Source organism: Lycium barbarum, chromosome 2 (assembly GCF_019175385.1).
Source record: "Lycium barbarum isolate Lr01 chromosome 2, ASM1917538v2, whole genome shotgun sequence".
In the NCBI taxonomy this organism is placed as follows: domain Eukaryota; kingdom Viridiplantae; phylum Streptophyta; class Magnoliopsida; order Solanales; family Solanaceae; genus Lycium; species Lycium barbarum.
The window spans coordinates 6,813,896-6,825,870 of record NC_083338.1 but is presented as its reverse complement, the minus strand read 5'-3'; the positions used below and the strand labels follow the sequence as shown (position 1 = coordinate 6,825,870).

Below are 11,975 nucleotides of genomic sequence, written 5' to 3'. Positions count from 1 at the left end.
AGGGTACGACATTCCCTGGTTGCATTTTAGGGAACAAAAATCCCTGCTTTTCTCATATTTTCATAGGTTGACTACCTCAGAATAAAGTCACATTTTCATAGGTTGACTACCTCCGAATAAAGTCATGTTTTTAAATTTCAGGTTGACTGCCTCAGAATAAAGTCACATTTTTCCTAGGTTGACTAGCTCAGAATAAAGTCATGTTTTTAAATTTCAGGTTGACTGCCTCCAAATAAAGTCATATTTTTAGGTGGACTACCTCATAATAAAGTCACATTTTCATTGGTTGACTACCTCAGAATAAAGTCATGTTTTTAAATTTCAGGTTGACTGCCTCCGAATAAAATCATATTTTTAAATTTCAAGTTGACTGCCTCCGAATAAAGTCATATTTTTAAATTTCAGGTTGACTACCTCAGAATACAGTCGCGTATTTAAATTTCAGGTTGACTACCTCAGAACACAGTCACGTATTTAAATTTCAGGTTGACTACCTCAGAATACAGTCACGTATTTAAATTTCAGGTTGACTACCTCAAAATACAGTCACGTTTTTAAATTTCAGGTTGACTACCTCAGAATGCAGTCACTTTTTTAAATTTTAGGTTGACTACCTCCAAATAAAGTCATATTTTTAGGTTAACTACCTCCAAATAAAGTCATATTTTCAGGTTGACTACCTCAGAATACAGTCATATTTTTAAATTTCAGGTTGACTACCTCAGAATACAGTCGCGTATTTAAATTTCAGGTTGACTACCTCAGAATACAGTCACGTATTTAAATTTCAGGTTGACTAATTCAGAATACAGTCACGTTTTTAAATTTCAGGTTGACTACCTCAGAATACAGTCACGTATTTAAATTTCAGGTTGACTACCTCAGAATACAGTCACGTATTTAAATTTCTGGTTGACTACCTCAGAATACAGTCACGTATTTAAATTTCAGGTTGACTACCTCAGAACACCGTCACGTATTTAAATTTCAGGTTGACTACCTCAGAATACACTCACGTATTCAAATTTCAGGTTGACTACCTCAGAATACAGTCACGTTTTTAAATTTCAGGTTGACTACCTCAGAATGCAGTCACATTTTTAAATTTTAGGTTGACTACCTCCAAATAAAGTCATATTTTTAGGTTAACTACCTCCAAATAAAGTCATATTTTCAGGTTGACTACCTCAGAATACAGTCATATTTTTAAATTTCAGGTTGACTACCTCAGAATACAGTCGCGTATTTAAATTTCAGGTTGACTATCTCAGAATACAGTCACGTTTTTAAATTTCAGGTTGACTACCTCAGAATACAGTCACGTATTTAAATTTCAGGTTGACTACCTCAGAATACACTCGCGTATTTAAATTTTTGGTTGACTACCTCAGAATACAGTCACGTATTTAAATTTCAGGTTGACTGCCTCAGAATATAGTCACGTATTTAAATTTCAGGTTGACTACCTCATAACACAGTCACGTATTTAAATTTCAGGTGGACTACCTCAGAATATAGTCACGTATTTAAATTTCAGGTTGACTACCTGAGAATACAGTCACGTTTTTAAATTTCAGGTTGACTACCTTAGAATGCAGTCACGTTTTTAAATTTCAGGTTGACTACCTCAAAATACAGTCATATTTTCAGGTTGACTACCTCATAATACAGTCACGTTTTTAAATTTCAGGTTGACTACCTCAGAATACAGTCACGTATTTAAATTTCAAGTTGACTACCTCCGAATAAAGTCATATTTTCATAGGTTGACTACCTTAGAATAAAGTCGTGTTTTTAAATTTCAGGGTGACTACCTCCAAATAAAGTCATATTTTTAGGCTGACTCCCTCACAATAAAGTCATATTTTTAAATTTCAGGTTGACTACCTCCAAACATAGTCATGTTTTAAATTTCAGGTTGACTACCTCCAAATACAGTCATATTTTTAAATTTTATGATGGCTGCTTCCAAATACGCTCATATTTTTAAATTTTAGGTTGACTACCCTCAGAATATAGTTATGCTTTCAGGTCGACTACCTCCAAAGAAAGTCATGTTTTTAAACTTCGGGTTGACTACCTCCGGATATAGTCCCAAGTGGTTTATGATTTTGTTAACACTCACAAAATTTTCCTTGTACAAACTAGGGCAGAAAAAATTTGTTCATTTTTGTTTGTCTTTGATGGCATGCAGGTTCGCCCGCAAGCACAAAATTGATATTCAAGAATGAAGTTCCATCATTGGTCAGAGAAAAGAATAATGTTCAATCTCGAAGACAGTTAGAGTCAGCTTTGACACATAAGGCGGCCCAGCATCTCAAGATACATCTTCTCAGCTTTTAATCAAGAAACAAGCATCCAAGAATATTCTACGGACTGTCATTCGGAATAGCATCAACAACTCATTCCAAGTTACCAGTTCAAGCCCCAAATTCTAACTTCGAGATCATACTTTGAGATCAAGGTACCCACCGAAAGAAGGTGGAGTGATAACTGAAGATCCAAGTGAAGGTTTAAAGGAAGACTGAAGAAAAGTAGAATAGATAGGATCTTGTATTTCCTTTCCTCGTTTGTTGTATTTTTCATTTTTTTTTATTTTGTAATAACAGGAGCCACGGACCGAAACCTCGAAGGAACCTCACTCGATTCTCCAACTCATCATTCCATCCTTTTACCCACTTGAACTACACGTGACCTGATTCCCTTATAACCCGGGATATGTAGGATGCCCAAAACCAGGACTCGGTCACATCCTTTTCTTTTATATCTTTTCGCCTTTCAAATAATGGTCAGGTCAAAAATTAGTCACAGTGTTCACTTCTTTGCTTGAAAACTCTTCATGTTTCCAAGCAAAGAGGGACATTCTGTAAACACCTAATTTTTGACCAAACAAAAATTTTTACATCATTTTTAGCGTTTAAATACTTCTTGTAGGTCTAGATCAAATATTTTAATTTTTATGTCATTTTTAGTAAGTCTTACTTTTAAAATTTTGAAAACTACAAAAAATTGTCACATTTTAGGATAAAGTTTCGTCATTTATTTTTCAGGAAAAAAAGATAATTTACAAAAATATTTTTTTTAAAATAAGCTAGTGATTTTTAGTAGTTTTCTTAGTTTAGATTTCATTTTGGACTGCCTATTAAATTTTTCTACATTGTATTAATCTAAAAATAGTTCATTAGTAGTTTTTATCTTACGTTATATTTTAAAGCACAAAAGGAACTAAATAAAAAATAAGGTGAAATAACAAAACTAGCCTAAAACTACCTTGCCACTAAAATCAAGACCCCTATAATACCATACCTCTTACGTCTATCCCTACAAAAACTAACCAAGAATTCTGCAACAAAAATATATCCCTGCACTCACAGCCGCCTAAACTGCCCCAACCAAACCCAATCCTAATCCCTATCCCTTAAACCCCTCAACCATAACTAATTCCCCCTTATCCCAACTCCCTATCCCTCACGTTCCTTTTAATTAGGCAGCAAATATACACGACACTACTTCCATTCACCTATATAAATTAACCATACACACAGGGAGAAAAGGAGAACACACAACAAAAACACAGAGGAAAACGTAAAACACAGAAACAAACACAGGATATAGAGAGGAAAAGAATTTCAGGAAAAGAAAAAAAAAAGAGTGGTTTTAGCAAAAGAGTTTTGCAAGTTTGCGAGCTTGAGTTGTGGTTCCTGTCGAGTTCCGGTAACAACGTTCTTGCTGCTATTTTCAGTTAACCTACTACACAGGTTCTTACTCACTGTATTTATTTTTAGCAACTTTATTATGAATAAAAACTTGCAGCATATAAGTTTGGATTATTTATGTTGGATCTTCAGTTGAATTTGTGTGTTCAATATCATGGTTAAATGATACATATCGTGTTTTAATTGTCGCTCCCCGTTTATTAAGCCCGAAGGTTTGAAACTCATATTATGGTTTATTTTCGCCTCGTTCTCGTTTAATCAGTCTGAGAGATTGCCCATATTTTAATTCATTGTTTAACGTTTGTTATTTTTCATATTCGACATTTTCTTGCATATGGCTTATCAAAAATGAAATCTGAATATGGCTTTCCGATCATTAAAATTAGGTTGTATTAACGTCATTTGTTGATAGTTTTGATGTATTAGTTTATAAAGTCAAAGGTTAAATAAAGAGATGTTCTTCAAACTCGTGATGATTTTAAATGTTTAAAAAAGGGATTAATGGTGCAAGCTTAGTTGTGTTTGCTTAATTATGGTGACTTAGCGAGAGTTTAGCTTTAATTGTCAAAAATCTTGGAATAACCTTTTAACCTTGCTTTATGATTGAATATAGGTGATGGATTGATTCCAGTTAACTAATAGTTGTTTACGTTGAGATTAGAGGTTTCAAATAGTATTTTGGGGTGTAAAGTTATTTGCCAAAATTGACGTAAAAGGAAATTTATTTTAATATTTTATGTCATGATTAATTGTACTTATTCTGTTATCTGTTTATTTCTTTCAAATAATGAGTGAATCTGGCCTAAACTAATGTGGAATTGAAAGCATTAATTAAGTTCTAATGTTTTTTATCCTTTTCCGTCAAAGAGAGCTATGGTTTGGATCAATTAAAAAATGAAAGCATGTATAGTGTGCACTATGTATATTCTGTTTGAAATCCCCCCCCCCCCCCCCCCTACATGTAATTTGCTCCATGAAATAAACTGAAGTATTTTACGTAAGTGGGTAGTTTGTTTTGTTATTAGACTTAATAGATTGTTTTCTCAAGAGATCGAAAAATTATAATGGTTTTAACGAGAAGTTTCATGTCATTTAACAATACTTCAAATAGCTAGTTTAATTTAATTGTCTTGACTTCTTCGAATATATTATTTCATCTCTCCGTTGATTTGGTCAAGAATATGTATTTTAAGTAAGACAAACACGTTTTCTTCAAGATTAATATAAGCTGAATATTAGTCAATAAAGCGACCGTGCTAGAATCACGAGACTCGAGGGGTGTCACCTTCCCCTCGGTCAACAGAATTCCTTATCCGGACTTTTGTTTTCGCAGACCAATAAAGATAGAGTCATTTCCTTTTGATTAGGGATTCATAAGGTGACTTGGAACACCAAAACTCAATTCCAAGTGGCGACTCTGAATAAATTAAATAATCCCTTCTCAAAACGTCACTTTAATTGGAAAAACCCTTTTAATCTAAAAACAAATCAAATTTATTTTTATTTATGGAAAAAAAAGGGGGTGTGACACTAATCCAAACTTTTGTATTTTATATAAAAGCATCATCTACTTATGACTCAATTAATTCTATCTATCATGTTACTCTATTAAAGTCATGTTTTCACAATTAAAGCAGTATCTTCTATAAAGTGAACGAGTTAAGTTGTGCGCAATCATTAGAAGAATAGATTCTAGGGAAAATTGCTCTGGCAATTGTAGAAATTCGTTGCAAATATAGATTTGAAAAAATGTAGTAAATGACTTTTAGATTTTCAATAACGCCAAATATTTCGAACTAAATTTAGTACTAAAACAATTGAGATATCTTAAATTGAAGAAGTGTCAGATTTGATAACTGAAACACATATTTTATTTATAATTCAAAATTGGCATATCCATTCTCTCTCCACAATGGTAAGCTCCTGGTTCACACCTAGATCTGGCCGGAGAATAGCAAAAGAAAGATCATTATATGTCTTTAAGAATATAAAAAATTAGAACCAGCTAAAGAAAGGATATCTAAAATCATTAGGTGCAAATAATGAATTTTATTTTAGTTTCTCGAGAAGACGTGTGTAAGCTTTTCTTTTTTATGAAAACTGACTTTTAGATTGTCCTTTTTGTTTCTTTTAAAATATTTCCTTTGTTCCCAGTGTGACACTTCATTTTAGTTAGTTTCAAATAATGATGCATTTATAATTTGAAATAATTAGTTTTATATTTTATCTTTAAGAGAAGTTTCTATAATCACATAAATGTTATGACATATTTAAGATCATAAATTTCAAAATGTTTTATAACTATACAAATGATATGACATGTTTTAGTCTATTCAAAACTATTTATTATTTTTTTAAACCCATGTTGTTTCAAACTATATATGTTACATAAATTGAGAGGGAGAGTAAGTTTTACTAGATTCTTGGAAACTACTCCATTGTTGAATTGTTCCATGAAATTTCACTGCAATTAGCAACCACTATCTAAGGGCAAGGAAGAAAATAGCAAACAAAATAGAAGAGTCATTGACACAAGTCTTCTTTTAAAAATTAAATAAGCAGAAAACCACATGACTTGTTGAGAATCATGTCTTTAAAAACCACAGAAGTTAATCTCAACAATGTACTTCTCAAGAAAATTGTTCCACCACTCCTCTCTACTCTCATCTCAATTTCTTCTTCATCTATTTTTCTATCTTTGGTAACATTAATTCACCGGAAAATAGTGCATTCAGTTGAATGTGTTAAGTCAAATCTTTGTCTTTAACTTTTCAATATGTCTTATTACGATTCTTCCTCCAAAAACTCATCATGTGCTTGTCACTGCTTCAAATTAATAGTGAGTTTAGGCGTCACAGCTCTGATCCTCTGGCTAAGTCTACGTACCACGAAGCCTAAATGTTTCATCGGAGATGTTTATGTGCGAGGCCTTGACAAATCGGTAAACTCCAACAACAATGCAACGATGCGGGACAACAATTTGTCGTTTCAGCTCAATCTGAAGAACGAAATGAAGGACAAGGGGGTCCGCTACTTCGATATTAACCTCAAATTCTACTATGGTACAAACACTAGTTACCCTATTGGTAATCATACATTTGATGGATTTAAACAAGGCAAAGATAAAGAAGCTTTTAAAAGTGGCATGATTGAGACTCATAATATGCCATGGGATGATGCAATTAAGGCTGTTTCAAACGGATCTAAGGCAATTTTTAGAGTTGATGTGAGTAGTAGAATTAAGTACAAAATTACATTTTGGTATACTAAGAAACATCATTATTTTGTGGAGAATAAGGTTGAAGTTGATGATACTGGTAAATCTAGTGCACAACAACTTCATTGTTGTTTTGGGGTTTTTGGACTTACATTATTTGTTTTATCATTTTTACTTTAATATATTAGTTTTGGGGTTCATGAAGGAGAAGAATCTTTTGACTACTTAATTTAGAGTACTTTTTTGTCATTCTGTCTGTCCAGGTTGTAAAGGACTTGTTCCTGGAAATTGCATTGGTTAATGTTCATATTTTCCTTTCTTTTTTAACAATTATTATTGGTTGGTTCTTTTTTGTTTAACCATTGAGCATTTGAATTATTAGTAGCACAATTAGTTCTAATTCGTGCCGCGTACGTAGGACCTACGAAAAAGTTTAATAGTGGCATTTGAATTCGCCTCATTTAAGATTCACTAATGTTAGTGACAAATCAAGAAATTTCATTAAGAGTATTCAAATAATTAACCTATATATCACTACTAAAAAAACTGGTTTTCCCGACCTCAAAAAATTGACCTCAGTTGAGGTCGGAAAAAAATCGACCTCATGAGTCTTAATTTTTTTAAAAATAAACCGACCTCATGAGGTCGGTAATATTGTACCAAAATTTAAAAAAATAATATACCGACCTCACTAGGTCGGGAATTTATTTCATGATAAATATTATAACTTGATTTTAAATAAAAAATAAACTTATTAAATATACCGACCTCATGAGGTCGGTATTATTTTAATCACTCAACTAAAATACACGAAGACCCAATTTGTTCCCATTTCTCTGCCTCTCTCCTCTCACTGTTCTCTCCCCCCCCCCCCCCCCCCCCCTCTCTCTCTAACCCTAGTATAACTCCGGCGACGTTACCATGTCTCACGCCCTTCTCTTCTTCCATTGCTCTCCACCTTCATTTTCCATCTTCTAGGTAAGCCCTAATTTCTCCTTTGATTCACTAATTTCCTTTCTCATTTTAATTCCCAAAGTTACTTCCCCTTTTTTTGTTAACTCTTACTAAAATGTTAAAGCCTTGGCTGGAATTGACCCAGTCTTTCCCTTATTTTAGTTGCCATTTCAGCTAAAGTTGTTTGTGCTTGATTTAGGAGATCATTGTGCTACTACCTCTATTGACAGCTTTGACGCTTAGTAGACAGCCTCCTTAATCTTTCTGGTGTGTATTTTCCTATCTCAAAATGTGATTTCTCTATTTTAATTGTTGAATTGATGCTTAATGTAATTTGGAATTAGAAACACTGTAATTGTTATCTTGCTGTCTTTCGTCACGTAACTTGGAATTAGAAACACCGTAATTGTTATGTTGCTGTCTTTTATCATGTAATTTGGAAAATTAGAAACACCGTAATTGTTATCTTGCTGTCTTTTGTCTTCCATTGTTTTATACAACTTTATTTGGGGCATGATGGCATCATTAACTAGCCAAAACAGCAGACCATTTTGTCATATTAGTAAAGTTCGTGTAGGACTTTGACAAAAAAAAGAAATATAAAAAGAAAATAATTAATGAAGGATATTAAAGTTGTTGAATTGTAAAGCAAAGAATGGAGTACCGAAGTAGTCTACGGGCTATGATTCTTTTCTTTATGAAAATTCAAGAATAAGTCCAGAATCATGACGTTCTTTACTATTCCAAAAAGATTAGTCGGTAAAGGATGGAAAAGGTAAATAAATGATAATTAATTTTGAAGTTTTCTTAGATTAAATTGTCCTAGTTAGTTTTTCCTAGTCTGAAGCTTTAATTTGCTAATTAGGCAACTGGTGATTTGGGTTTTGAACATTGAATTAAATTAAACATTGAATTTGTTCCCTAACAATTTCAAATTTGGTGTTATTTGTGTAGATGGAATCTCGTAATTGGATGTATAATAGGACAAACGAAAACCGAGAGGGGATGAGGCAAGAATTTGTAGACGGTGTCGATGCTTTTGTTGGCTATGCAATGACACTTGAAACTTTTCTAATTGATGGCTTGGTTAGGTACCACCCTTGTGTGAAATGTCAATGTAGGAATTACGAGAATCCAGAGATTGTTAGGCTTCATCTCTATAAAGACGACTTTCAAAAAGATTATACAGTGTGGACTAGTCATGGAGAAATGAATAGTAGTTTTGGTAGATTTCAAGACTTTGTTGTTGGTGAAAGTAGTAGGGCGGTGGAACCTAATGTCCAAAATTCTAGAATGCACGACATGGTTCAAGATGCTTATGGGATGCATTCCGATTTTGAATCTGGTAACCATGGTGAAGAAGCTCCAAATGAAGAAGCTAGTCGTTTTTTTGAACAGTTGAAAAAGGCTAGTCAGCCTTTATATGACGGGAGTCCCCACTCTCAATTGTCTATTGTTGTTAGATTATTAAGCATCAAAGCAGATTTGAATGTTCCTCAAGGTGCAATGGATGCTGTGATTGGCCTTATACATGAATTAGTTGACCCGAATTTAGAGATACCTGAAAATTACTATAAGGAAAAGAGACTAGTGTCTAAGTTAGGACTCTCGTCGATGAGAATTGATTGTTGTGAAAATGGATGCATGTTATACTATAAGGATGACGAAGGTCTAGAATCTTGTAAGTTTTGTGGAAGAGCTCGTTTTAAGCGGACTCGTAGCGGGAAGAGGGTTGTCGTTAAGGCGATGCATTACTTACCTTTTACACCAAGGTTAAAGAGGTTGTACGCATCAAATAGCTTCGCTCCTCATATGAGATGGAACAGTGAAAATAGAAGGTCGCCTGGTGTTATGTGTCATCCATCAGACGGAGAGGCTTGGAAATATTTTGACACAACATATCCAGACTTTGCGGCTGAACCACGAAACATTAGGTTGGGTTTATGTTCCGATGGATTCACTCCACATTCTGTTTCTGCTGCACCACATTCTTGCTGGCCTGTTTTTTTAACACCATATAATCTTCCGCCTGAGTTGTGTATGACTAGTCCATATATATTCCTTACTTGCATCATTCCTGGCCCACGTAATCCAAAAGTTTTAATTGATGTATACTTGCAACCTTTGATTGATGAGTTGAAAATGTTGTGGGTTGAAGGGGTTGAGACGTTTGACGTTTCTCTTAAGCAGAATTTTAATTTGCGGGCCACTTTAATGTGAACTATTAATGATTTTCCTGCCTACGGGATGTTGTCTGGGTGGATGACTGTTGGAAAGTTAGCTTGTCCTTACTGCATGGAGAATACTAAATCGTTCACTTTAAAGCATGGCAAAAAAAAAATTCATGGTTTGATTGTCACCGTCAGTTCTTGCCAATGGATCATGAGTTTAGGAGTATGAAAAATGCATTTAGGAAGAACAAAATTGAACGAAACTATCCACCTCCAAGACTCTCAGGAGAGGAAATTTGGGAGAGGGTTGAGAACTTTCCAAAAGTTACTGAAGAACCACCGTACAAGTTCGATGGGTATGGGCTTGCACATAACTGGACCAAACAGAGCATATTTTGGGAGTTACCATATTGGAAGGATAATCTTCTCCGGCATAATCTTGATGTTATGCAAATTGAAAAAAATTACTTTGATAATTTATTCAATACAGTAATGGATGTCAAGGGCAAGACAAAAGATAATCCAAAGGCAAGATTGGACTTACAGGAATATTGTATGCGTAAAGAGTTATGGTTGCAGGACAAAGGGAACAGGGTCTTCAAGCCTAAGGCTAGTTATTCATTCACAATGGATCGTAAGCGAAAGATTTGTGAATGGGTTAAGAACTTGAAGATGCCTGATGGGTATGCATCAAATTTGGAAAAACGTGTTGATATGGCGCAAGGAAAGTTACATGGGATGAAAAGCCATGATTGTCATGTTTTCATGGAAACTTTACTCCCCATTGCATTTAGTAGGTTGCCTGCACGAATCTAGAAGCCTATGATAGAAATTAGTTTGTTCTTCAAAGACTTGTGTTCCAGTACGTTGAGGGTAGACAACCTGGATCGAATGCATCAGAATATTCCTGTAATAACAAGTAAGTTGGAGAAAATTCTTCCACCGGGGTTCTTCGATGTGATGGAACATCTTCCGATTCACCTTGCGGAGGAAGCTCGACTCGGAGGCCCAGTTCATTGTCGTTGGATGTATCCCTTCGAGAGGTAATAGGTTTAAATTTTTATTTATTTCTCTTTACTAATTTATTTTTAAAAAAAATCATGCTTAAAATAATATTATGCAGAACTATTGGCAAGTCTAAACGGGGTATCAAGCAGAAACATAGAGTTGAAGGATCAATTTGCGAAGCCTACCTTGCTAAGGAAACAACTCATTTCTGTTCTTACTACTTTGGGAATGATGTGTCATGCTTGCGAAACAGACCCAATCGGCATTATGAAGGAGGTGAGAATGATGCTTTAGCGAAGCCAATATCAATCTTCAATCAACCGGGTTCAGGTTCAAAAAAACGTACAAGACAATTTAATTATATGGAGTCTAAATCTGCATCGATACATGTCTTGCTAAATTGCCCGGAAGTTCAACGATATTATGAGTAAGTTATTATTATTTTGCACTAAATATCCAAGTACAAAGCATAACAACTAACTCAAACTCCATTTTGTCGGACAACTACTTTGTGCATCTAAATGGCATTGAAAAAGTGTACGACCAGTTTGAGAAGTGGTTTAACAATTATGTAAGTGTTAAAGCCTTTTCACAAAGCTAATATAATTTAAAAAGTGCGCATTATATTATTGCTAACTTACTATTTCTTAACTACTAATAGGTTTACAGTACAAAGTATGGTTACCATGACTAACTTTTAAAGGACATATCTTGGGGACCCGGTATGGTCTATTCTATGGACAAATATGTGGTAAATGGTTTATTGAATGCGAGATTTAAGTTGGTTGCTAATGTTACCTTTTTATTTCAGAATCAAGTTCAACAGTCAAAGGCAGAGTTTCTTCGTACTCAGCCACCCAACACACAGCTGACACAAGAACAAATGGAGGAAAGGTGGCTTGAGAGTTT

General features: G+C 34.3%; 2 protein-coding genes across 2 annotated transcripts; both read left to right on the top strand.

The window, feature by feature from the left end:
- Positions 1 to 6,227: 6,227 nt before the first annotated feature.
- On the top strand, positions 6,228 to 7,146 carry LOC132629269 (protein NDR1-like). The gene has a single exon (XM_060344973.1). The coding sequence runs from the start codon at positions 6,493 to 6,495 to the stop codon at positions 7,111 to 7,113; it is 621 nt and encodes a 206-aa protein (XP_060200956.1). The 5' UTR covers positions 6,228 to 6,492; the 3' UTR covers positions 7,114 to 7,146.
- A 1,703-nt stretch (positions 7,147 to 8,849) lies between these two features.
- LOC132629267 (uncharacterized) lies at positions 8,850 to 11,625 on the top strand. Its single transcript, XM_060344972.1, has 2 exons — positions 8,850 to 11,101; positions 11,182 to 11,625. The coding sequence occupies exon 1, from the start codon at positions 8,860 to 8,862 to the stop codon at positions 10,105 to 10,107; it is 1,248 nt and encodes a 415-aa protein (XP_060200955.1). The 5' UTR covers positions 8,850 to 8,859; the 3' UTR covers positions 10,108 to 11,101; positions 11,182 to 11,625.
- Positions 11,626 to 11,975: the final 350 nt, after the last annotated feature.